The sequence below is a fragment of the Oryx dammah genome, unplaced genomic scaffold (assembly GCF_014754425.2).
Source record: "Oryx dammah isolate SB20612 unplaced genomic scaffold, SCBI_Odam_1.1 HiC_scaffold_27, whole genome shotgun sequence".
NCBI lineage: Eukaryota > Metazoa > Chordata > Mammalia > Artiodactyla > Bovidae > Oryx > Oryx dammah.
In genome coordinates, this window is record NW_024070211.1 from 116,638,697 (window position 1) to 116,665,431 (window position 26,735).

Below are 26,735 nucleotides of genomic sequence, written 5' to 3' on the forward strand. Positions count from 1 at the left end.
GAGTGGCAGAGCTCGGATACAATACAAGCTTTTGGAAGAACAGTTGCCCCAAGCAGCAAAGGGCTTTCCCTGGTGGCTCAGATAGTAAAGAATCTGCCTGCAAAGCAGGGGACCTGGGTTTGATCCCTCAGCTGGGAAGATCCCCTGGAGAAAGAAATGGCAACCCAGTCTGGTATTCTTGCCTGGACAGATGAGCCTGGCAGGCTACCCTATGGGGTTGCAGAGAGTCAGACATGACTGAATGACTAACACTTTTACTTTATTTCACAGTAATGTATATAGCAAAATTGCTGGGTCATAGAATGATTCCTATGTTTAATTTGAGTTTTCTTTATAAATATAGATTGTTAGGGGCATATGTAACCTTTGAAAAAGGCTGCTGTAATTCTCTGATTTATAGGTCAGAAAACTCAAGGTGAAGGAAGGTGAAGTGATTTCCCCAGGATCCCAGGGCAGTTATGAGTAAGTCTAGGTGGATTCTAGGCCCCCAGCTTCCCATCTGTGGCCTGTGCGATCATCTTTATAAACTGTGTGTAGCATGAGCCTTGGGGGCAGAATAGCCTTGCCTGCTGGGAGCGTCTGGACACAGACGTGGCAGCATCACAGGCTGCTGTACTGAGCCACGGTGAGCACCAGACAGAGGTGTCCATCAAGGAGATGCTCCCAAGAGCTGCGCATGGCCCAGACCAGGTTCATGGTCCTCGGCTTTGGTGGTATTTCTGACCTCCTCCTTAGTGATAATCATTACAAAGCAGCAATGTGGAATTCACTGTACTTTTGAGAAAGGAACTGGCCCACACAGCTGCTCCTTTTAGCATCTATATGTGTACATAGAGTGTACGGAGTCAAAATCAACATGTATGAAACTGTTAGGAGCACTTTTAAACTCATGGGATTGCTAAAATGAACATTTGAAAATCCACAGAGTTATAATGCTCCCTGGATCCAGACGCCTCTGTCATGAGGAACTATATCATTAACTTTTCAAGCATATCATTGGCAACCTTGGTTTTCAAGGACAATGGCAAATACCTCGGCTAGTGAAAAGCAACTTACTGGAAAATCTCATTTATAATCAGATATGTTTTTATTAGGCTTTTATCCTGCTCTCCTGACATATGTTCCACTCAGAAAAATAGCAGTCTTTAAAAATGCATCATTTGAACAGAACTGGTAAAATTACCCTCAGAAATAATTCTAAAGCTTGGTTACCAGTCACCCGTCACTACATTGAAAGTCTTTCTTGTTTCTAATTTATCAGCAACGTACCTTTTGTTTGTAAAGTGAGAAATCACCAATCCTGTGTATATTTTAATTGGGAATATTTTTTATAATGTTATATAACTCTCTATATAAGTATGTACACATATTCTTTATCCATTTGTCTAACTGTTCTGAATCTACTAAAAGTCTTTGAATGTTAGGAAGATTTTTACTGTCAAGGTGGCAATTTCAACTCCAGAATTATCAGAGAGGGTGGCAGGGGACAGGGTGAAATGGGTACAGGGGAGTAGGCTTCCCTTCTTTCAGTGTTCTTACAGCTCATTCAACAGGCAAACCATACATCTGCAATTGATTCCTAAAGGCAGATTCTGGAGAGATTTCTGGACTTTGGGCATAAAAGCACCACAGAGGAATAATAAATTAGCAGGCAGATGTTAATTCCAGTAATTATGACTAAAGGGAAAAAAAATGATATGTTTCACTTTGAAAGTGAATTGTGTCCCTGTGTTAGATTAGCACTGATAACACACGGACCAGCTAAGCATTAATACCTGAATAAAATTATCTGTTAAAGGCTGTGCTGTTGTTGACAGCACAAATAAAACTGGCAAATGCAAGAAATGGAAACAGAACAACTCTTAGTATTGATAATGGCAGAAAATTAAGACAATACAGGACTCAACATGTGAGTTGAGTGATCTATAATCTGCAGGCCAAGATGAGATTCAAGGGGTTGCTGGATGGGGCGTGCCCTAGCCGCCCCTGCATTTAGGTGGCCCTAGCACTCTTCGTAGGCTTCCCAGGTGGTGCAGTGGTAAAGAAACCTCCTCCCAGTGCAGGAAACACAAGAGATGTGGGTTTGGTCCCTGGGTTGGGAAGATCCCCTGGAGTAGGGAATGGCAACACACTCCAGGATTCTTGCCTGAGAAACTGCATGGACAGAGGAGCCTGGCTGACTGTAGTCCACAGGGTCACAAAGAGTTGGGCATGACTGAGTGAGCATGCCCGCAGGTAGCACTCGCCAAGGTGGGGTACTACGGTTTCTCTCACTCTCACACTGGGCTCTGAGTCCTTGAAGGTAAGAATGATATCCTCTCTCTGTGTGCGTCCCCAGCAACTAGCACAGTGTCTGGCATAAAGAAGGCATCAGTAAGTGCTCCTGGATAAATCTCTCATGTTTTATTCAGTTGCAATATCATATGGATGGAGATATGAGGATGAATCCTGGAGAAGGGAATGACTACCCACTCCAGTATTCTGGCCTGGAGAATTCCATGGACTGTATAGTTCATGGGGTTGCAAAGAGTCAGACATGACTGAGTGATTTTCACTCACTCATGAGGATGAATAGATACAAACTGCTTTGATGTTCATCAGAAAGTACCAAAACATTTCTTCCATTAACCTGTCACTGAGTCTGTAGTCCTACCATTAGAGTAATTTCCGTGGGTTAATCAATCAGCTCTGTTAAAATATAAGAATGTTTGGGAAGGAACAGTGGGTTAAGCTCTGCAATCATTATACCTCACTATGCATTCATTTATTCTCTTCCTTTCCAAGAAGGGACTAGTTGAGTGCAGGCAACTCTGGAGGTTGAAAACATTGACCATAGTGGACCTTTAACATTTGTTGAATGATGAATGAATGAATATCCCCATCTGCATACCAGTAGAAATATTTGTTGGGTTCTTATTGTGTTTTATAAAATAAATTGTTCTAGATATTAGTCTAAATTTTTTAGAAAGATGGTCAAACTATAACTCCTAACAATCTATGCTAATTTGGTACATTTTGTTGTCATCATCAGATGCTTTGAGAAATGCTTCTTTTTGCATCCTTTTGGAAAGACAGAGACAAAGAAACAATTAGACTGGGCGTTTTCTGTAATTGTTGATGAATGTTTGCAGAGCACAAAGGGAAGTGAAAATTTTTCAACTTGAAGATTAGTCTGATTAATTTAGAAAGCCAACCGGAAAAGCATTAAGCACCAAAATGGGTATATAAAATCTGAATTCTTGGATAATTCTCTATTTAAATAATGATCTGAGCAATGTGGCATGGAGATATGAGCACAGAAACCTTGATGACTTTGGGCAAGTCACGTACCCTCTCTAAGCCCAGGTATCCTTATCTAGAAGATGGGGATAACAATATCTACCTTGCAGGTTTATATGACAATTCAATATCAGAGAGTTAAAATTTTGAAAATTTATTATGTCAGGCAGTGGGTCAGGTGTGGGGCTCCAAGAGTGAGCTACAGAAGAAGATGCCTGCATTCACAGAGCTCCCACTCTAAAGGTGATGCAAGAGGAGACTGTAATCCCAGAACAGTGCAGGGCAGGAGCAGGTGCCTGAGATGAGGGACACAGTATTCTGGGGTCGCAGCCTCCTGAGGATGAATGCTACACGGCTCCTGCTACCCTAGAGGAACACCTTCCATGACGGCATTAAAGCTAAAGAAGGACCAACCTCTACTATGTCCCAGTTTAGCTCAGCTATCGACAAGGAGCCTCTGCTTGCAGTCTCAGCCCCGTGGGTGAGTCTCCTGGCAATGCTCACCTGGCGTCTCAGCCCATGCCAGCCTGCTGGAGGCATCTACAGCCGGCTGAGTCGCACCTGCTTGATATCTACTGAGTTTGGAACTGGTGCCCCTGCTGCCTTTGGTGCCCAAGTGTTCTCAGGAGTGGCCTCAGTTTCCCCTCTGGTTCTCTTAAACTAACTGTTACAGAACTGCAGAGAGAACGGCAGAGTAGTTAAAGACAGTTTGGAGTCCAAATACTTGGTTCCAGTCTCAGCTTTACCACTCAACACGGTGAGCAATACACTGATTTTCTCGCAACCTCAGTTTCCTCATGTGTATGGTAGGGTCAGTAATAGTACCTGCTCTGACAGAATTCCTTTAAGTGCTAAACAGAATAATGTGTATATCACACTCCCAAGTGAGCACTCGGGGAATTTTAGGTATTGTTTCCACTAATTGTGGAAGATGCGAGGTCATCTTTGTTAACTTACAGGCAGACAGTCAGTCCAGGACAACTGTGACATCTTGAAGTTTCAACGCTTGTAATTTTGGATCTCTCTCCATCTGCCCCAACAAGGACTATCTTTTTTTTTTTTTTGGCTTCCGGTTGCTTTTATTTATTTATTTCAAGGACTATATTTTATGGTCCAAATTTCATTAACCTTTTTGGTTGAACGATTGTTTTCTTTATAAGGTACATAAAATTGTCAATGCTATCAAATTTAAATTATTTAGGTTACTTAAATTTTCATCATCTTTCATACAGATAATCTCCTTTGGCCACCAGAACTCTAGGAGATGGGTATAGGTGAAGTACCTGTCCCTATGTTGCTGACAAGGAAACTAAGGCAAAGAGAGATTAAGTGAGTGACTCTTTCAAAGCTACATGGCTGGTTACCAACAGGGAATATCTAATTCCTGCTTGAGATGCTGAAATTACTATTTAATTATGAAAGCTGTATTCACTGCAGGGACTCAGAAATAGGCACAGAAATCAATTTCAGAAAACCACTCAGCAATAACTGGAAAATGTTTTCAGTGAGTTGGAAAACCAGACTGAAGAATTAACCCCCAGACTTACGGTTGGGAAGCCTAGAAATTCACACTGAGGTTTTGTTTGATTTTTGTTTGTCTGTTTGCTTGTTTTAAACTTGTGAATTCTGCTTTCACCCATCATTTGTAGTATAGAATCTTGAGCATATCCAAAGCCATTAGAAATTGACTTTACAAGGGTTTGTGGTTGTTTTTAAAGGAATTCCATATTTCCAGGAATTTTACATTGTTCCCTATCGGCGTGTGGCAGGATATCCTGCCACTAGCAATGGGTCATAACCCTCAGCCCCTGCCCAAAAAGGCCTGGATCTCGTCCCTGCCCACCTTGACCGCTTCTAGAGTGACTTGCCCCTTCTTAGGGGAGGAAAGCAGTGAACTTCCTTTCTGGTTGGCCTCAGCTGTATCAAGGCTTTTGAGTTAAGTAGCCAGGACAGAAGAACCAAGCGTAATCCAAACTTCTAGAAAGTGTACAAGGCCATCCCACGGCCCACCTTTCTTGAGCCATTTCTGCTCCAACCAACACCATGGCTCCTGTCTCGGCTGCCCTGCACCTCCCTTGCTTTCTGCCCTGGCGCTGCTTTGACTCCATGTGTGGGATGGGGAATGGCTGTAGGAATCCCCAGCCCTTGGGGATGCGTGTCCTGGAAACGCATGGAAGTTTTAATATCCATGGAAGAGCCTTGGTTTATGGAGGCTGGAGGCTGATGGCAATTCTGAGGTGCAGTTTATCCCTGTGGGATCAAGCTGGACTGACCACAGGGGTGGCCAACCAGTGGACGTGTCTTTACAAGAGCTCCCCGCCCCTGTTTCACTTTCTTGGCCCCTGACTCCCATTTCTGCTGTTACCTCCAAAACTAGACTATATGCATGCAAGCTCTTGTCTCTGGCACTGCTTTGGGAGAGAGGAGGGAACTCATGCTGGTTTTCATGTTAAACTTGTTCACATACACCTGGGAAGGTCAATATTTCCATGTATAATGCATCCCCAACTCAAATGACAAGTACTTGATTCTTCCTTTAGAGAAAGAATACAGTTTGTGGAAAAGCCCCGAAACCAGAGGTAGAGGTTCCAACTTATCCGCCGGTTACTTATGTGAGCCAAGCTACACTATTTAACCTACAAACTTAGTACCTGATCTACAAAATAGAGGAGATGAGTTGGATGACATCATTGCTAACAGTCCTTCCAATTCCACAACTGTATCTCTGTGAAATAAAAGTAACTGGGAGACAGTTTGTAGTAACTGCTTTCCTCCTCGTTAATCCGAGGAGTTGTCTTGCCTAAAAATATGGCAATACTTTAATGCAACTTTAGACAGGCAAGTGGTAAAGAGTTGGTCTAGATTAGAGAATGAGCAGCTATTCAGAGCCTCAAAACACAATAACACTCACAGAAAGAGAACAAGCCAGCTTCTTTGGAGTCAGCAAGCATTAGCAGGGGCTGTAGCATTAAGATAAGAGCAGAGTAATGAGCAAAGAAGTGCCACCAACTTCCCTGACTGCATCACTCAGTGACTTGTCACATCCCTCACAGGCCTTGATGAATGGACTCCTACTGTTGACATTTTTTCTCCCTTAGAAGTTACTTGGAAACTTGGCTTGGCAAAATGCTTCTCCTTTGAGAAAAATAATAATGTAAAATCCTGCAAGTGTCAGACATGGGAAATAAAAATATTAAAGATATACAGGTTTCCGTAAGCAACCAATCCAGGAGTATCAATTCAGAAAAAAAAAAAGAAGAACATCATGATACTTAAGTCAAAATGAAGGCCACAAAACATGCAAAATAAATAGTCTATAAAGGAAACGAGGTTGTAGATGCCACCATTTATGAGACATACAAGACATTTACAAGACAGATAAAGTAGGTACTAACATTTCCATTTTACACATGAAGAAAACAGGATCAGAGAGGTAAGTAATTTGATGACACACAGCTATCTAGTGGCAGAGCTGGGATTTTACTTTAAAAATTATTTTAAAAATTAATTAAAATGTATATTTATAAAAGTAATACATGCACATAGTTAACAAATGAAACAACACTAGAAAGCATATAATGAAATAAAGCAGTGTTTTTCATTTTTCTGCTTTACTGTCCTTGACTGTGTTTCTCAATGCTTTTGTGTGATTCTTAATTTGGCCATCATGCTTTTAATTTCCAAAAGCTCTTTCTTCTTCTACAGTTGCTCTTATTATTTTTTAAAGCATCCTGTTCTTATTTCATGGAGACAGGGTTTTAGGACAGTGTCTCTAAGGCTATTAACAATAGTTTTGGGTTTTTGTTTTCTTCTTCTCCCTGTTTTCTCTGAATTCTGTTTATTTTCTGGTTTGGCCTCTGGTTTTCATATGGGTGCACATGCGTGCTCAGTCACTAAAGAAAGAAAGTGAAGTGGCTCAGTCGTGTCCGACTCTTTGCGACCCCATGGACTGTAGCCTATCAGGCTCCTCCATCCATGGGATTTTCCAGGCAAGAATACTGGAGTGGGTTGCCATTTCCTTCTCCAGGGGATCTTCCCGACCCAGGAATCGAACCCAGTTCTCCCACATTGCAGGCAGACGCTGTCACTAAGACATGTCCAATTCTTTGTGACCCCATGAACTGTAGCCTGCCAGGCTCCTCTGTCCATGGAATTTTCCAGGCAAGAATACTGGAATGGGTTGCCATTTTCTCCTTCAGGGGCTCTTCCCAACCCAGGGATCGAACCCACGTCTCCTACATTGGCAGGCCAACTCTTTACCTCTGTGCCACCTAGGAACTGTGCCCTGTTTCATTGGGAGGTTTTCATAAAATGTTCTGTGGTCCTTGGTGTCTGTGTGTAATAGAATGACATTAAAAGGCTAAGCAGGAGCTGTATATGTGTGTCCCCCACACACAGTGCATGGGACACACTAAAAAGTTATTCACTGTTTATCTGAACTTCAAATTTCACTTCTTGTACTTCCATTTGCTGAATCTAAAGAACCTGGGTATGTGGCTTATGGATCTGGCCTCTGGCCTCCTGGGCTGTGGGCTCGAGTTTTCAATCCATTTTACTTCATCCCCTCTTCTGACTTCTGCGTCTCATTCCCACGTGGAGCTTTTCTCAGTCCAGAGCACTTTCTTTCATCTCTCCAGGGGATAAACTTCTGGCCTTCTCCAGGGATAGAGGAGAGGGAGTTCTGGCTGCATTGGTGGAGGACTTCATGGGCTCTCTGAGTGTCCTGAAAACTGACTTTCTAGTAATTTCCTCATCTCAAGCTGTGAGCATCACATTCATTTTTTTGTGGTGCTTTTTGTCTCTGAGCCCCAGGTGAGGCTCTGCAGGGCCTACAGCTCACTTCTCAGAGTCGTCCTGCTTTCCACTCTACTCTGCCAGAACATCTGACCCTCATCAGTGGGCCTTCATTTTCCACAAACATACTGACACCTCTTCTCAACTGATGTGTGTCCTCTCCCTTTCTCCTTGTAGATTTGCTTTTGCTTTTAAATTTATCTGGTGCTGTTTAAGTGGTGTTTCAGAAGGGAGAAAACATGGACACGTGGGCTCCATATACCAGGTTTAACTAGAGTGAGACTTAAATCCAGACCGATATCACCCCAAAGCCTCCACTCTTTCCACTCTGCCATGTCATGACCCATTCAGCAGAGACCAACAACAAATACCCGCGGCACAGACTGTCAGCTGTCTGCTCCAATCTCTCTCTTGCCTTCCTTTCTTAGTAACAGAACTCTTAGACTTTAGCATGGCACACAATTACCCAACACAAAGCCTTCCTATCCTAACCTAGGGATGGCCAATGAAATGTAGGTGGAATCGTTACGTGAAGTTTCCAGAAAATGCTCTTAAGAAATAACTTGCATTACCTTTGGCTCCTTTCCTTTTTGTTCTTTTCTTCTTTCTGATAGCTGGAATGTGGACATTGTGCCTAGAACACGGGCAGCTACCTTGGGCTAAGGTGGAAACCAGGTGTTGAATGTGGCTGCACAGAGAGATAAAGAAGCCTGGGTCCCTGATGACAATGGAGCTTCTCTACCAACTGCCGGTTGCTTATCTCCAGACTCTTTTTTGACATGACAAAGAAGTAAGCTACTGTGACTTTGGGTTTCCTGTCCCTTATAATTGAAGGTAATTCTCACTGACGCCATGCCAAGCACAGTAAGATCCAAACGAAGTGACGTAGGCTTCCTAGAAAAGGTGGCAGGAAATGGTTCAGCCAGATGGGGAAGTGGAGGAACAGTGATAGGGTGGAGAACAAGGGGCACTGCGTAAGCTGTTTTCAAAGGGTGACATGCAGTTGACTAATAAGAAAGACTTGTTTTTTTCTGAAAAACAAAACACAAAGGGTAACATTAGACCAGTCTAGTGGAAGTACAAATCAAGTAGGAGAGAAGTGAGAGATAAGAATGCAAAATGGTTGAGGGCAGATTATGGCGGGAGATCCTTGAAACATGAACCAAGGTTAGAGGTTGCTTTGAAAGCAATGAGGCCACTGAAGCCTTTTGAGGTGGGAGTTGGAGACTCAGGTCTAGCATGTGAGGGAGGGTTAGAATGAAGAGTTTGGGGGTCTTCTCTATGCCTCTATAGGCTTCCCTGGTGGCTTAGGCAGTAAAGCATCTGCCTACAATGTGGGAGACCTGGGTTCGATCCCTGGGTCGGGAAGTTCCCCTGGAGAAGGAAATGGCAACCCACTCCAGTATTCTTGCCTGGAAAATCCCACGGATGGAGGAGCCTGGTAGGCTACAGTCCGTGGGGTCGCAAAGAGTCAGACACGACTGAGCGACTTCACTTCACTTCTATGCCTCTATAGAATTAATGTAGAGTTGAGGCCAGGAGAGTGAGCAGAGAAAGAAGAACAGGAACTCATACATAGAAGCAAGGAGAAGAGAAAACTATAAGAGATCCAGAAAAGGAGAGAGGAAGGCAGGTGCATGCTGGGGAAACAAAGAGAGTAGACACTGACAATAAGAAGTCAGTAAACCTGTGGATGTCTCAAAGAAGCTAGAAAATATCAGGAATGAGTAAAAGACGTTGAATCTGGGGACAGCAGAGGTCTCTGCTGACCTCTGAAAGTACAATGTTGGCAGAATGTGAAGGTGGATGCTGGTCTGCAAAGTGCACCTAGGTGCTAGGAAAATAAAAGCAGTCATGTGCTCCATTTATTTTAAAGAGTAGGCAGTAAAAGAAAGGTAAGGTGAAAAGCAATGAAAGACCATGGGGTCAGGTCAAAGAATTTCTGAAGGAAGAGAAGTTGCTTGGTCTTTAAGGTCAGAGAAAACTGTGCCTATCAGTGAAGGAAGAGATGACCAGGCCACCAAAAGCAGTGGTTCCTGATGGAACAGGTTTCACAGGAAATGAGCAGGATGGAATCACCAGCTCAGGTGGAAGCCTGAGCTTTGGGGAAAAGAAGGATGGCTTTTCTGAGAAAGAGAGCTAGAGGAGAGGTGAAAAAAGAAGGCTTGGATTTCTTGTCATCCTTTCGGCAACACAAGTTTTTCATCATTATTAGCATCTTCAATGTCATTAGAGATCTAACCACTAATAACAGTCTACAATAGCAATCTTAGGGACTTCCCTGGTGGTCCAGCGGTTAAGACTCGACACTTTCACTGCAAGGGGCCCAGGTTCCATCCCTGATTGGGGAACTGGCTTCCACCTAGTTCGTGCAGTGGCCAAAAATAAAATAGCAACCATAGCCAGTCTTTAAACTAAAAATGCTCATCACTTAGTTTCAGCCAGTAGTCCCAAACAAGGTTCATAAAACAGAAGGAAAAATATATATCTTGTGATTATAGTCCTGACTGTCTTGTTTCACAGACACCACACTAATGAGGTTCTTTTAGATGAGAAAAAAAAAAAAAAAAAACTTTAGCTCATCTACACATTGATATCAGTGTTAGAGTAACAGGCAACCTCCAGTTTGGACCTGAAAGTTAATTACAGGATGAAACTTTAGATATCCATTTGTCAAATAGATCAAATGCCAATACCTACTCAAAGTACAGCGTGAGGTCTGTTGCCAGTATTGACTGCTTCAAAAGCTGCATAAGGTCACTGTATTCCTTGGAGGACAAATTAGCAAAGATGTTGTGACCCTGGAACGAGAAAGTAAAAAGCCACAGAAGACAGCATTACATCCGAGCTCGGCAACTACATGTTTTTTCCACTTTTTTTTCAAAAACATTCTAGAAACACGATAAAACAATTCTTTAAAAAGCTTAATGACATTCTGTGCAAATACAACCAGATTCCCTGGCAAACAGACCAAAGGCAGAAGTGCAATCATAATCACTGGTGAGGAGGACCACCAAGGGACACTTTATTACACCTAGTTTTGAAGAGAAAGCTGGAAAGTGTTTGAACTCCTCTTACTAAGGCTATGATTGTACCCACAACTCCACTTCCTGTGGGATCACTGAGCAGAGAAATCGACAAAACTTCTAAGAAACTTTCTGACCCCTGAATACATACTAGTCTCGCTAATAAAGACTTAAGCTGGCATTTCGGAAGTACTTGCTATTGCAACAAATGACTCAAGGAAGAGAAACATTAGACCAGTGGCACACAGGTGGCTCAAGTGGTAAAGAATCCGCCTGCCCAATGCAGGAGACATGGGTTCAATCCCTGGGCTGGGAAGATGCCCGGGAGGAGGACATGGCAACCCACCCCAGTATTCTTGCCTGGGAAATCCCATGGGCAGAGGAGCCTGGAGGGCTACAGTCCACAGGGCTGCAAAGAGTCGGCCACGACTGAGCATGCAAGCACACAAATGGGAGTGATTTGGACAATGGGCATGTCTGGCAATGCCTAGAGACACTTTGACTGTCACACTGATGGACGGTGCTACTGCTATCCAGTGGGCAGAGACCAAGGGTGCTGCGATGCACCCAACGGCCCCCACAACAAAGACTTACTTGGCCCAAAAGTGACAATACTGATGAAGCTGAGAAACGGTGTGTTAGGCTAGATGAAGATACATCTGGATGAAGTGTGTGAAATAATTATAGTACAGTAATTGCTGCGTAGCTAGAAAGTATAAGATACTGCTCTTGGCACAGGAGGACTCTAAAAGAACGACTTTTGCATAGAACAACCTACAAATACACTTGTATCTCCATTCCTTTGAAAAGCACACTTTTTTCTCCACCCAACTTTGTTTTAGCTACACGAGACAGCTCCATAGTGTTTTTAGTCAAGTGAAAAAGTCTTTCTGTAAAGTGACAGACACTTCACTTAATTTGCTTTGAAAGTCAGGACTTTTCATTTATCAGGTTTTCTTAGCATGAGATACCAACTCACCAACAGGTGGTCTGGAAAACTGGACCAGTTTTAAACCGAGTATCAAGAACCAGAAGATGGTGCAAAAGAAAGGCAGTGAAGTGATTGCCTGAGAACATTTTCCAGTGAGACGTAAATTAAATCTTCTGGGGAACCAGAATATCAATTAGTAAATTACTATGTACCAGGCACGAGATGATCGCCTGCCCCCTTGAGTTTAATTAATCTCATTAGGTGAACCCATCACTCCTTAAAGACTAGAGTATATTGGTTCCACCTGGGGCCAGGTCCAATATTAATAATAATTTTCAAACAAACTCTTCTGGACCCTTCAGCCATTAGGAAGAAGAGAAATAACTGAAGGAATGCCACACCATAATTCTGCCCAGGTGTCTTTGTCTCAGCCTTGCCCCTGGATCAGTCACAGGCTGGTGTACTGGGGCCTGGGGAAAAATGGTTGGGAGCTCTGGAAAAGTAGTCACCTAGGCCCAGTCACACATCTAAAATTTTGCAGGGAAAGAAACAGAGCTATTAGGAGCAAGTTATAGTAAACTCTACTGTGAAGACCAGGAGGAAGCTGGTCTGAATCTGACAACGTTGATTATTTTGTGAGAGTGCATTTTGCTACCTTTAAAGGACAAACAGTAACTAACACAGTTTATAGCTGGCAGAGTGACAAAGCTAGCCAGGTCAGCTTTTAAGTTAATTTGTAATCAGTGTATGTTTATATGCAAACTGGCCTTCTATGGTGCCTCTAGGGTTTGGTCTCTAAAAGAGATTAGTCTCCCTGAAATAGTACTTCCATTTCTTGTTTAGGGAGGAGTGGTATTGATGGCGGGGCAGGGGGGGGAATGTGTAGGAAGAAAGATCTAGATCAACTGTCTTCAAGCCATCTAACCTCCCTATGCCTCTGTGTCATTTGGAAAGTGGGGTGGTAATGACATCTTATTTTTGCCTTTCCGCTGCGCAGTACGGGGATGGGGAGAAGGAGGGCATCAACGCAAAGTCTGAACGCACCAGTGCTTGTTTCCATTACTGCTATTCTGCGTTCCTCATAGAGAACCCCAGCACAAAGGGCAGCTGATGAATTTTGCTTGTATGAAGACAAATTCTGAGTTAGCGGGGCTCTGTGACACAAGCAAAGGACCTTCTGAGAAAACTTGACCTCCTGTTTATAATCAGTTATTGCAAAGGTGTGAATGTCTGGCCTCAGGGGTGTAAGCCCATCATATTACCAGCGTAGAAAAGATAGTCTGATCCCAAGTTCCTCCCATTCCTATTCCCCTCTGCACGCATCTAAAACATGGCTTTCACAGAAAAATTCCAGAGCCACGGATGCTGGGACACTGGTTTCTGTCAGAGTTACTGAGAGCCTAACCCTGATGTTTCATTCTCAACTGAAAATCCATCTCCCCCGATGGGTCTGCCTTCCACAGCTGCAGGCAGGTTCCGGAGTGCTGACTCTTCTTTATGGGGTCGAAGAAGGCTTTCGTGATATTGCAAAAGACACGCTTTCTCAAGATAGGCTGGAGGAAAAAAAACCTCCATATTTAATGATGCTATTCCAGGGAAGCAGGGCCTTAATGATGATAATAATAATAATTAATGGCACAGCTAGAGAACTGACAAATAATGGGGAACAGATGATCCCTTCCTGGCCTCAAAAAAAAAAAAAAAAAAAAAAAAAGGTCTGTACGCCTGCAGAAAATTAAACAGATCCTTTCTTGGCAATTTCAAATTCAGATGCCTCAGCTAGTGTCAGTTAGCGGCTTTACTTTTTCTCTGTGGAGAACTGAAAGTATAAAAGACCAACCACTTCCAGCGCCCACAATGCCACATGAAGCAAAAGAAAGTATATGGCCCCGAGCTTGGGTCTCAAGTTTAGTTGCAGTTCTCACGTTCAAATTGTCCCACCAGCAATTTTAAGTTCTTTTATCTTTTTCATAGGTTTCTCAATTATGTAAATAAAGTGTAACTTTCTCACCCCGTTTCTGATTCCACCATCTTTTCAAATGGGTTTTGCAAAATGGAAACGTCGGGTCACTCACTTCTGGGCTTCTGTACCCTGAAGAAATGTAAAGCCATGTTCTGGTGACAAGCAGTGGGCAGTCTGCTCTAAATGAATCTGAAGAGCCGCCTAACCAATAATAAAAACCCAAATGAATTAGCTCAGGGAGAAACTGAACAAGGTCCTTGGTCAGGCATCTGAAAGAATTTCTTAAAAGCCACAAAGAATAAGTCCAATAGTTCTGATTCTCTGTGTTTCTTCTTGCAAAGAAAGAGAAGTAGGAAGCATCGTTTCATTGGTTTTCTTTCCAGGAGAGAAGCAGAATGGTGGTTTTTTACCTCGCTCTGAAGGATCATCACTGCATGGTTGAAATGGTGGTGCTCCAAGGTGGCAGAGGTTCCATAGAGTTGGGCCAGGGCAGAGCCGCTCCTGAAAGAGGACAGACTCGTGAGCGACCATGGTCCTTCCGCATCAATGACCTCCCCCAACCGGTTCTTTGGATCACACTGCTTCTCCTGTTTTTGCAAAGGACCATGAGCAGATACATTCTCAGGTAATCACTTGTGGGGTTCACAAATCTATAAAGTAAACCTTTTGGGAACCTGCTGTGTGTTAGGCTAGACACAGTGGGTGATACCACCATGAAAAAGACATAGTCCACTCTGCTAAGAAATGTACAAACTAGTAGGGAGATGAGATGTGGCCCTAAGGGACAATAATGGACAGACCACACAAAATAAATGCCAAATGTGTTTCAGTTCAGTCAAAGAGCTCTCGGTGTTCTGAGGACAAGAGACTGGATTCCTGGCTCTGGGGTTCAGGGTAGGCTTCATGAGCTAAACTATATAAAGTTTCTGAGTATCCAGGATGAATGTCATATACTAAATGTATTTGCTATTCCATGGGAAAGACCTTGAGAATACTATGTAGAACCCATTTAATCCACTTTACATGTAAGACTGACAAGCTTCAACTATGGTTTTGCAACCTATGGTCACACTGTGATATCTCAGTGTCCAACTCCAGAAAGTTCCCTGGACTTGGAGTCAGAACTCAGCTCTCAATAACAGCTTTGGGTCATTACTTGGTTGTTTGAGAATCAGTTTCTTTGTCTCTAAAATTATGATAATACTCTCTACCTTACCTGCTATTTATGAGACTACAATAAAATATTTCTAAGTGTCTATCATAGTGCCAAGCACGTAAGTAGGTTGTAGTCGATACTAATTAAAACACATAGACATTTCCATTTAAAATAAATAAAAATGTTAATTGATACTTGAAAGGATTCTTTTCAATTATCTGTAAGTTTTAATCAGGTGGTATTATTTCTTTCAATCTTGCCCTAACCTATATCATTTAATAAGTGACAATTTGTTAGGCTAATTTTAGCAGTATGTGATTAATATTTAATGTTAGTTACTATTTTTCTAACATATGGTTCTTTTTTATGAAAATGCATTTTTCAAAATGCACACTGTATTGTGCCTTAGTTGTATTTTTCATGACTTTCGAAAATCTAGGATGAAATCTAGGATGAAAATCCAAATGCCTGGATGGAGTAGGATGCTTAAAAAATATTAGCTACTTGGCTAATAAGGTCGTGCTGATATGTCTAGAGATTATAGTTCAAACTGAAGGTTGATAGTAAGTGTGCTAACGTATTTTAAAATAATATTATTATTAATAATAGCTCTGTGAGTAAGTACCTATCATGTACTAGGCAATATGTTAACACCTCAACATATTACTTCATCTAGTACTGTCAACAACCATGAAAGTTATTATTTTCTCATTTTACAGATAAGAAAACCAAGGCTCAGAGAAGTTATGTTACTTTTCCAAGGTCACAGAGCTAGTAAGTAGCAGTGCTAGACTGGCACTCAAATTATGAAGTTTTTCTGATTACATAATGAGAAAGAGAATTTCAACTTCCATATTTCTTATATTCTAGTCTCCATTTTTGCCAAGCTGGTTGTCATCAAACCTTCTTTGAAAGAAGTTTTCAAAATTTGATTCAGAATTCTCCTGTTATAGCTGCTAACTACAGACTCAGTTTCCTGCGATTGGTTTCTATCAACCAGCCACATGCCCCAGTTATTGGTGTGAATCCTAAGAGAATCATTGGTGTAAAAGTGAGGTCGAGATGTAAAATAGCATCTCCTTTATCATGTTGTTTTAGCAGACCTCACAAAGTTAAATCAGCTAGACGATCACAAATCACTAAATATTTTCTTTTTTCAGGATGAGTAGGAAGTTTGTGTCCTTTAACCAGGGAACAACTTGTGGTTCCTATGCTGCCCTCTGCTCTCCCCAGATCCATGTGGCCTCTAAACTGTTATGTTTCATCAGGAGGACTCTCAAAGTGCTTGTGCAAATACATCTAAAGGTCCACGGTTTAAGAGTCTTCATCCTTACAAAGGAACATCCTCTTTGTTCCTTTAGTAATTCTATCTTACATGTTCCACACACTCACACAATACTGAGCTAATTACAAGTATGCAGATTTTGCAACAGAAGCAGACTAATGATGCATTCATTCATTCACCTAACAAGGACTGAGAACCGTTATGATGCGAGGCTGTGAGTATGTGGGGTATGGAGATAAGGAATGGCTCTTACCCTCGGGAAGCTCACGGTCCCTATAACTGCACAGGAGACTTTGTCCACACTTTCATTAACAATGCTCACCTTTCTGCAAGCAAGGTGCCATCTTAGTATTCACAGAATGGAACATGATACTAACTCCATTTTGAGTTTCCTTTAGAATAAAATCATTTAAACAAGAATGCTTCCAATTCCATATGGTTGCTTCGATTACACTGTTAGGTTTGGTCTCTGTCAGATTTTCTGAGACTACAGGACACCCTGGTGCTTTCTCTCTCAGGCTGAGGCTCACTGAGAATGCTGCCTGCACCTACCATTACTCACACACATGTTAGGTATCTCCGAGCACTGCAAGAGTGAAGTCCGTGGTCAGAAAACTTGATGAAAGTGGCAAATATTGAACTGTTAGGATAAACTTTATCAGAAAGTATTAGACAGAATACGAGTTCTTTGGGATGTAAAATGGCATTGTGGGCAGAAGTAAAAAGGGTCTCAGAGTTAAATACATTTGGGAAATGCTGGGTTTAAGAAGGTAAACTGTTTAGATACTGTAGGATTTATCTGTGGCATCAGGGTGTGAACATATGTGCTGTGATTCTGCAGGAAAGGAACATACTATGCAGTATTAACCAAACTTACTTGATCATTAAACCATTTTTTAAAAGACGACACGTGTTCTATGTAATGTACTCTGTGTAAAGGGCATGCTGACACTTTTTCATGTAAAATGTGGAAAAAACGCTCCAATCAATCACATATGGGAAAAAAAATGACTTTAATACCACACCTCGTTTTAATTGTCTGTGGTAAGTATATCCATCATATCAGTGGCTCTGGGGCACACAGACTGTAATTGTAAAAATATTACATATACATGGAGGGTGTGTGGAGACATTCAGAGAGGAGAGGAGAGGAGAAGAGACTTCAGATCCTTTACACACAGGAAGATTTATACCTGTGATTATTTATGATGCTCATTATTGATTAGGTCATCCTAACATACTAAAGGTTTTCATTTGGGGGCAGGAGGCACACTGAGGGGAAGCTTATATAAAAGGAAAGTCAATGTGAAAATGGCTCTCCCCCCCAGGCATTCAGCACTTTGCACAGGCACCAAAAATAAGCGTGCAAAAGGAAATTTCATAACTATGAGCTATGGACCCTCATAACTTCCCTGGATATGCATATTCTTTGAAAAACAGACTTAATGGAAGTGTGCTGCCGTGGCTTACAGGAAACTTTCAGAAGGAAAACTACCGAAGGTAATTAGGAAATTGAGAATTGTTGGGAGGTGGGGAGGAATGGGATTAGGCTGTCACGGCAGATTAATGTGCCCCCGTATTTCACTTCTGGGACCTGGCCGAAAGCGACAAGATGGGTTTTCATTCCCAAGAAATGAGTATAAGAGATTATGCTAGAAATGAATAGAGGAAGTCTCCTAGGAGAATATACTACAAAGCTGCTTGGTACTGATATTTAATCATCAGGGGCAGCTGTAATAGGGAGGGCAATGAGTGGGAAACACTGTCTCTGGAGAAAATAGGAGAGAGGTGTTAACAGCAGTTTCAAAGCACCATGGGATCGCTGCCCTCTCTACCTATTGATCATGCACTGCACGCACTCCAATACTTTAAAATTAAGAATAAAATATGAAAATGCGAAGGTTCACTTATCAGAAAGGCTAAGAGAATAAATCACACTGTGCTGTGACTAAAATCACAACTTTTTATTGTAGAGGCATTTTGCATTTTATATAGTAATTTGTCCCTTGCTAAATGTCTCCTGTTTCTTTATAGCCTTACATATGAAAAAAAAAAGGTAGCATATGCTTTGTCACATAATAATTGGTGCATTTAAATCCCATTTCCAAATCACTTAAAAGGCTGGAATTAGATGGTGAATACTTTAAGGAAAGGGACTATTTGTTACACTTCTTTATTTCCCCCACAATGCCTCGCACAGTACCTCGCATCTAGAAGGCACTCAATTGATGGGGAATAAGTAAGGAAATAAGGATATAGGTTTCTTCTGAGGGATTTTTCCTAAACAATGGCAAACTTGCTGAGTAAATCTTATCCTAATCAGTAAAATGGTAGTTCCTTCATCACGATGTCAAAGAGTCTCTTTTCAGCATTTATTGAGGAAAACTTTAACTGAGGTGCAATGGTGGTGGCATCTGGTATTCTAAGCTCAAATGAGACTCTGTAAGGGAGGGGCAGGGCTGATGGACATCCCATGGGCTGGTAAGCTGTGTAAAAGGCCAACCATTGTGAAGAAACAGCTCAGACCATCTTGGAACGCAGCGTTTTGATCATGTGGTGTAAGGATGCAAAAAGTTTTTTTGAATTCTATTATCAGATAGCATAGCTATCTCATATGTATGAAAACTGTTCAGTATTACCCAAATCACTTGAGATTTGGGGACCTCAGTTTCCAATTTTAAAAAATTAAGCCATATGAAAAAAATTTTGAAAATGAAGGAATATGACTACCAAGATCTAGTTGAGTTCTATAATTTTTACAGCTCCACGTCTTGATTTTCCAGATGTCAAAATGCATCTTAGTTTTGCAGAGCTCACATATATCACAAGCCAGCCAATAAACTGGAAGTTCAAAAGCCTAAAATACATACCACAAAGTCATGAAAGAAGGTGGGATAAAGTGGTTAAAAAACGGCCTTGGAGTCAGATAGCCCAGCTCCAAACACTACTCTGCCACCCTCTGGATGGGTGAATTTGGGCAAGTCACTTACTGTCCTGAGGCCCAGTTCCCTCTGTAAGATGGAGACAAATAGCTACAGGGATATTAGTTGAGCACTTGAGAAATAACTACAATTTTTCTCGTTGTCTCAGGGACCACTCACAGCAAAGGATGGAAATGAATTAGAACCACTTTCACTGAAAAAAAAAAATGTTGATTAAATGCAACCAGGACCTCTGAGCAAGCCCCATTGTCACAAACATGACTGGATTTCCTGGAAGTAGGAGCAGACATGGAAAACCAGGGATCTCTGTCTTCCTCTAGAATTGTACAATATCTTCTTTGCTCCTCTCTGAATACTGACTTTCTTCTCTCTGAAGATTTGCTCTCTTGCTTCTCTTATCCACTCGGGATTTGTTCATCACTGGTTTCCCCAAATGCAGCCTCAGTGTCCAGGCCTACACGGACCTGCAGCTTGGACCTCAACAGCTAACTGAGTCGATATCATGGTAATCCAGGACCAGACTCCTGGGAGATAAGATATGATTAGCTGGGTTTGGATTCGGTGTGTAGTCTTGGTCCAACGAGGTCAACTAGCAAGAAAGCCTGGCTCTCCTGGTGTGATACACAGGCTCTCTCCAGGGTGGAAGCTGTTGTTATTTGAGTACATACATTGCGCACTTGACTCTTTTTAAAAGGACCTACAAGGTGCTCACCATTGCTTTATAGACACAATTATTTATGTGTAAGTGGCAGAACGGTAGGGTGCTCCAGGAAGACACAGTGATGATGATGCCATTGGCCTGAGAGAAGGGTATCCTAAAATACTAATAACAAAACGTAGGCCAGGAACTCAAACACAAGGAACTGTCAGACCCTATAATCAAAGTGTATACAGTTTACACTTCAGCAGGCCCCAGGGATGCTCTGTCATTAGTACAACATCAAACCAATGTATGTAAAAACCGTATTTTATAATAATCCGTAAAAGATTGCACTTATTTAAGAAGTCAGGAAACTTTACTGAAAAGCAATATTAAAATAGTTAAAACCTCATCCATTCATGCATTTATCATTCATTCACTCAGCAAACATTCCTTGTGGGTTTATCATGCTCTTGGTGCTTGTACACATCATAGGTACTGAAGAAGAAGGGGAGACACATCCGTTAATCAGCAACTAATGTGGTGTGAGATGTGCAGTTCTGAAACATAGCCAGGGCATGATGTGGGCACAGAAGACTGATGCAGCGAAGGTCATCAGGGATAGAATCTGGGGAGTGGGGGGGTGGAGCTTTCAGAGGAGGCTGGGGGAAAGAAGAGGAAGGGCATTCTGGGCTGTGGAAATAGCAGACCAGGAGGAGAGAAAAGGGAACTAGCTAGATCCCATTGAGCACTTTAAGTAGCCCCTTGTGTCTGAACCTGGATGCATAGGTCGGGGCGGGGTGGCAGGTGTGAGTGCTGCACTGGAGAAATGGGCAAAAGCCTTATTGAGAAGGGCATTACGGGCTAAACTAAGGAATTTGAACATTATCCTGAGAGTCACAAGAGGCCAGTGAATGCCTTTTAAGTAGGGGAGCAAATCCGATGAGATTTGTGAATTAAAAAGAGTATTCTGGAGCGCCAAAGTGGGGAAGACTGGAGGAAGAGAGTTGGGCTGTTGGTTGTAGGAATCCTGGAGGGAGGCAGAGAAGCAGTGGTTGCTATAAGAACGCAGAGATGTCAACTCTGAGGGAATCTGAGTGACTTGTGGACTTCTGGTGGTGCCATATTGGGATGCAGAATAAGAGGAAAAGGACTGGTGTAGAGAGAAAGACTGGGGTTGTGGTGACGATGGGACTTCAGATAGGAGGAGCTCCTCAAGCAGCTGGAAGACGTGTTTAGAGATTAGCCGAGAATTATGGTCCATAGGTATGGGTTTGGGGCCGATCAGCAGGTGGTCCAGCATGAAAGGTAAAGCAGAGCAGAAGAAGAGGAGAGAACGTGTGCAGTAAAGGCTGGGGCAGGGGGGGCAAGCTGAGGTGAAAGGCTAGAAAGGTGTCTCTCTCCCAGACAAAGGAAGAAAGAGAGCTCTTTGGCGGAGAGCATCACAAACAGTGTGATGGCAAGAAGGATCAAGAAAGGACTGGAAGAGTGTCCTGTGGCTTTGGGAAAAGGGGCCTTTGGTGGTGTTACTGAGGGCTGCTCCCCTGGTGGACAGACCTGGAAGCTGTGTGGGAGGGAAGTGAAGACAAGGAACAGACAAGTTTCCAAGAAGACTGGCTGGAAAGGAAAGAAGAGAAAGGGAGCAGAAGCTCGAGCGAGAAGCAGGGATGGAAGTGGGTTTTTCAAGACGGGGAGAACTGTTCATATTAATAGGATGGGAAATACAGGGCAGAGAGAGGAAGATGGATGGAGCAAGGTCCTGGAGGAGGGAGGGAGGAAGGGATCCATCGCTGAGGTGGAAGGATTAGCCTCAGACACGAGGAGGGACAGCCTTTTCACAGAGATAGGAGGGAAGGAGGAAAGGATGAAAGGATGGGGCCAGACAGATAAGTTCGTTTGTGGCAGGGGAGGAAATTGAGGGAGTTCTCGATTGATGGCCTCAATTTTCTCAGTGAAGGGGGAGGCAAGGTGATCTGCTGAGTGGCATCGGGGGAGGTGGTAGAATAGAAGGTGGTTTAGGAGGAGGAAGGTTTTGGTTTCTATAACTGCTGATCAGAATGGGGGATGGAGCTGGCTAGGGGCCCAAAGAGGCTGGTGGGGAGTGCTGAGCCCCTAGCCGAGTTGGGAGAGTACCTATTCGGAATGCCTCAGGCTCACAGCTGTAAAACTTTCTCCCAAAGCCTTTAAAAGTCTGGACAGAAGAGCAAGAAGCTGAATTGTTAGATTGAGCCAGAGCTGAGTTTTTGCAGAGTGGCTGTCACAGAAAGGTAAGAGGGTCTGGAAATTATAGGACATAGAAAAGAGCAGGTTGAAGTGATGGGCTTCCGCATTCAGGATGGATAGAGGTCACAAAGTTGATACTCATCTGCTAGATCAGGAGCAAATAAAAGGGCCCAGGGCTTCAAGGCCTTAGTATGTAGGTGTTACAGGGGAAAAAACAAGTGGTGAGCTGAAAGGTCCCTATTGACGCACTGTGGGCCACTGGGGTTTCAGATCATAGAGGAAGACCTGCTCCGGGGGCTTGGAAACTGGTCATCTGAAAGCTAATCTTACCTCTTCGTTGAAGATTCCTTAGTCTCTCCATCCCCAAACGTTTTTCCCTTGAGCCTCTGAAGTCCCCTATCATGTTGTTTGCAGACAGGTAGTAAAAAGCACATTAAACTGGAACCTGAATACGAGAGCAGGAGACCTGTGTTGGGTCTTATTTCCAGCACCCTTGAGTTCTGCAGCCTTGGCGCCAGTGGAGCCGCCAAGCAGTGGCCTCCTGGACCTGTCCTGCTTGCTCGGGGACAGACTGCTCTGTCCACGCACAGTGCGTGCACCTCCACCTCCCCTGTGTTGGTGGAGCTGCTTGGCTTGTTCCCACCTTTCTGTGGGATGAGGCTTGGCAGGGACAGAGACCCTCTTCCTCCTCCAATGTCGCTCCATTTCACTGCAGTTTATACAATACCCGACATCAAAAGAACCTGGAGGAATTTCTACTGGGGAGGGAGGAGATCTTTTGTTTCATAAAATTTCCACTTTTATTTTAATAGTCTCAAAACCAGACTTCCAGGGTAGCAAATCCAAGAAACCTATGATCCCATGAAGGCAAACATTCTGGGAGGGAAAAAAAAAACCCAAAAACAGGCCCTTTAAAAATCTGCACTTTGTTATCCGACTGAGGTCAACAGAGACAGACCAAATCAACAAGCATGACATGAAGGGCAAATTTGCAATTAAAAGAGGAATAAGGAATTATAAAGATGGATGAGCCCCGTGACACCCGCGACCAGGCCTGCGTGGCCTTGGCCTCAGACGCCAGAAATTAATGCTTTACTCTTTAGCGCCAGCGTCACCTTTGGCTCTGAACAGAAAGGCAAATGCGTTAAAATAACAACAATTAGAACACTTACTTAGCTTGGAAGGCATTGTTGGTTCCCCTGTGGTCGAGGTCATGACACAGGCATCCCACAATCACCGCTAAAATTTCCACCTCGGTCAGAATCTCTTGAAACCCGGCGGTCTGGGAAGATGGGAGAATGGCCACAGTCACTGCTCGCGGCAGGGAGGAAGGCCGAGGCTCGTCTGCTGAGCAACCATCAGCTCGGTTGTCATACCCACATCATTTAAGGGAATGATTAACTGCCACCCCTTCGACTAGTGAGTTGGGTGGTCGGTTGCACAGCCCAGGGTCCCCGCGGTGATGAATTAGCCGGCATGGTGGCCCGCCCTGGCTGGCACACCAGGACAGAGTTCAGACTATTTTGTTCCCTTTTTAGGAGAAGAAGCTGCGCTGTCTAGATACAGTGACAGTCTGGCAAAGGCCTGGAGCAAAATCTGTTTTGTGATTTGACATTTCAAAATGATGAGCATCTAGGGTTAGGGAGAGAGAGGGGGCTGACAGTTTAGAGCTGAGTGATATAGCCACCAGATGCCATTTAAATGAATGTAGGCAAGAGAAAATGCCTTTAAAAATGTGTGTGTGTGTGTGTGTGTATCTATTAGAAAAAGCAACTTAGAAGTACTCAAATTGTTACATGATAATATTCTAGAAGTTATCTTATAAATACCTTAATTCACATTAGCTTGGAGGACAGGTGAAATTTCAGATAAGCAGGGCCTGTCTTGAAAACTAGAATTTAGCAGAGGATTAGGCGATCCAGACGTCGGATCAGGTGGAGGACCCATTGCATGCAGCTCTTTCCGATCCCTGGGCAGCTTGCTTGTGAAGTGCATAGGTGTGGTGGGATATCTTTGGGGAGCAGAGTGAAGTAATTACACAGCCAGGAGCAGCAGCGCTTCTCTGATTCCTGCTGGCCTTTCATTAGTTTAGAAGAGAAAGGGAACTTGCAGAAATGCAGGGCTATGCATTTGCTTGGTCTAAGGCCTTTCTGCCTCCTCCTCTTCAACTTGTAAGCCTCCCCCTTCAGTACTTATTAACATCTTTATCAGAGGGCAGGAGAAGGGGAAGGTAGAGTTCAAACTGCTTCCGTTTTCATCTGCGTTTTTTCTCCACATCTAGGATCACTAACTAATATCTGTAAGACAGTTCTCTTATAGCAAAGAACACTTTGTTTTTTAATTATGTTTTCATTGTAGAAATAACTGAATAATAAAGTTTCTGTGTTGACAACTTTATTTTAAAAGATTTCTACATTAGAAATACATATAATTTCATCTGCATAGCAAATAGGAATGTTTATAAACTATCTGGGCAGGATAAAGTAGTCCATAATCTAAGCTGTGTGTGTCCTTCATTTTAAAATTCAGAGCTGGCTATTGGTTTTAAGTTAATTTTATTTTATTGAAGGCATTACTTGCAATAGTTTTTAAAAATTCAATTGTAGTTAGAAACTTAGAACCAAAACCAATAGTCCCTCATCCTTCCCCTATCCTGATTCCCAAAGGCAAGCACTTTCCATTTTCTTTTTTTGGTCTAATTTGGTAAGTATTTTCCTCCGTATTACTGTATAGTAGGTGCACGTCATTAGCCCTTGGTTATTCAGGAGTTTCCCATGTGACTATAGTCCTTCCTGTGTGCCAGACACTGTCCTAAGAGAACCATAACCATTTAACATACTTCTACATCTTTGGCTACAAAGAATGTAATTAATATGATTTTGGTATTGACCATTTGGAGATGTCTGTGTGTAAAGTTGTCTCTTGTGTTATTGCAAAAGGATATTTGCTGTGACTAGTGCATTCTTTTGGCAGAATTCAGTTAACCTTTGCCCTGCTTCATTTTGTTCTCCAAGGCCAAACTTGCCTGTTACTCCAGGTATATTTTGACTTCCTACTTTTGCATAAACAAAGAAAAGCAGAGACAAAGGTCCATATACTCAAGGCAATAGTCTTCCCAGTGGTCACATACGGTTGTGAGAGCTGGACCGTAAAGAAGGCAGAACACCAAAGAACTGATGCCTTCAAACTGTGGTGCTGGAGAAGACTCCTGAAAGTACCTTGGACAGCAAGGAGATTAAGCTAGTCAGCCTTAAGGAAGAGCAACCCTGAATATTCACTGGAAGGACTGATGCTGAAGCTGAAGCTCCAGTATTTTGGTCATCTGATGTGAACAGACGACTCATTGGAAAAGTCCCTGATGCTGGGAAAGATTGAGGGCAGGAGAATAGGGTGCCAGAGGATGAGATGGCTGGATGGCATCACCTATGCAATGAACATGAACTTGTGCAAACTCCAGGAGACGATGAGGGACAGGGAGGCCTGGCGTGCTGCAGTCCATGGGGTCGCAAAGAGTCAGATACGACTGCGTGACTGAACCACAACAACTTACTTCTCATAACAGGTAGTAACTATTATTATCTGCCAGTTAAGATGAGGAAGCTGAGGCACAAAGAAACTTAAGTGCCCTGGGTCTCAGAAAGTGCCTACCTGATGATCAATCTGTAAATATTATTCACTCAGTATCCAATGATTATATCCTTTGTTATGTAGATGTTTAGCTTCCTGGAGTTAAGATTTCTTTTAACATCTAAGTCGACTTACATCCTACACAACTCTCTGAACAGTTGCACCTTTGACAGGTCGCTTCCTGTCCTGGGGTTCCCTGCTTTGGCCCAGTGCTGACATTTGGCCAGGATTCTCTTGTCTGCTGCCAGCGTCCCCCCTGCTGCCAGCGTCCCCCCTGCTGCCAGCGTCCCCCTCCTGGGGTTGGCTTCCTATCTTCTGCATCCCACATCTCTCTCTTTCCTTGTTTCCTCTCTCAGTTTGCAGGAACACATCTGCCAGTAGCTTCATGAGAAAGGATGTTAATACTTCTTTAACACTGAGAAAGTTGATTTTTTTTTAAGGCTTTGCACAACTGAAAGGTCTTTAATCTATTCTGCTACTCAATTATTGGCTTGCCTAACAATTCTAGGTTGCAACATTTTCACTCAGAATTTTGCTCTATTCTTTCCTAACTTCCAAAGTTGCCTTAGCGAAGCCTAAATCATTCTTGTTCCTAATCCTTTGAATGATACTTGATTTTCTCTCTTTTAGAATATTCTCTCTATGCCTGGGGTTTGCCAATTTAATTTCACAAAAATCTTCTTTGGTTTGGGACTTTTCCTCATCATTACTTGGTAAACCTTTTCAATGTGAAGGCTCATTTTCTTCAGGACAATCTTCTTGTCATCTTTTTTTTCCCCTTAATAATTTTGACTTCATTATTTTTTCTGTCCTATTTGAATGGCATTTGCCTTCTTATATTCATTTCCTTATTTTCCATTTCCTCTTTC

At 42.8% G+C, this 26,735-nt stretch overlaps 1 protein-coding gene across 1 annotated transcript in view; it reads right to left on the reverse strand.

The window, feature by feature from the left end:
• PDE11A (phosphodiesterase 11A) overlaps window positions 1-26,735 on the reverse strand; it is a 418,022-nt gene that overhangs the window by 53,020 nt on the left and 338,267 nt on the right. Inside the window, exons 13-15 of the mRNA XM_040227701.1 lie at window positions 23,412-23,521; window positions 14,404-14,494; window positions 10,774-10,874 (exon numbers count right to left, since the gene is read on the reverse strand). Coding sequence (XP_040083635.1) covers window positions 10,774-10,874; window positions 14,404-14,494; window positions 23,412-23,521 — 302 coding nt within the window. The remainder of the gene's footprint in view (window positions 1-10,773; window positions 10,875-14,403; window positions 14,495-23,411; window positions 23,522-26,735) is intronic.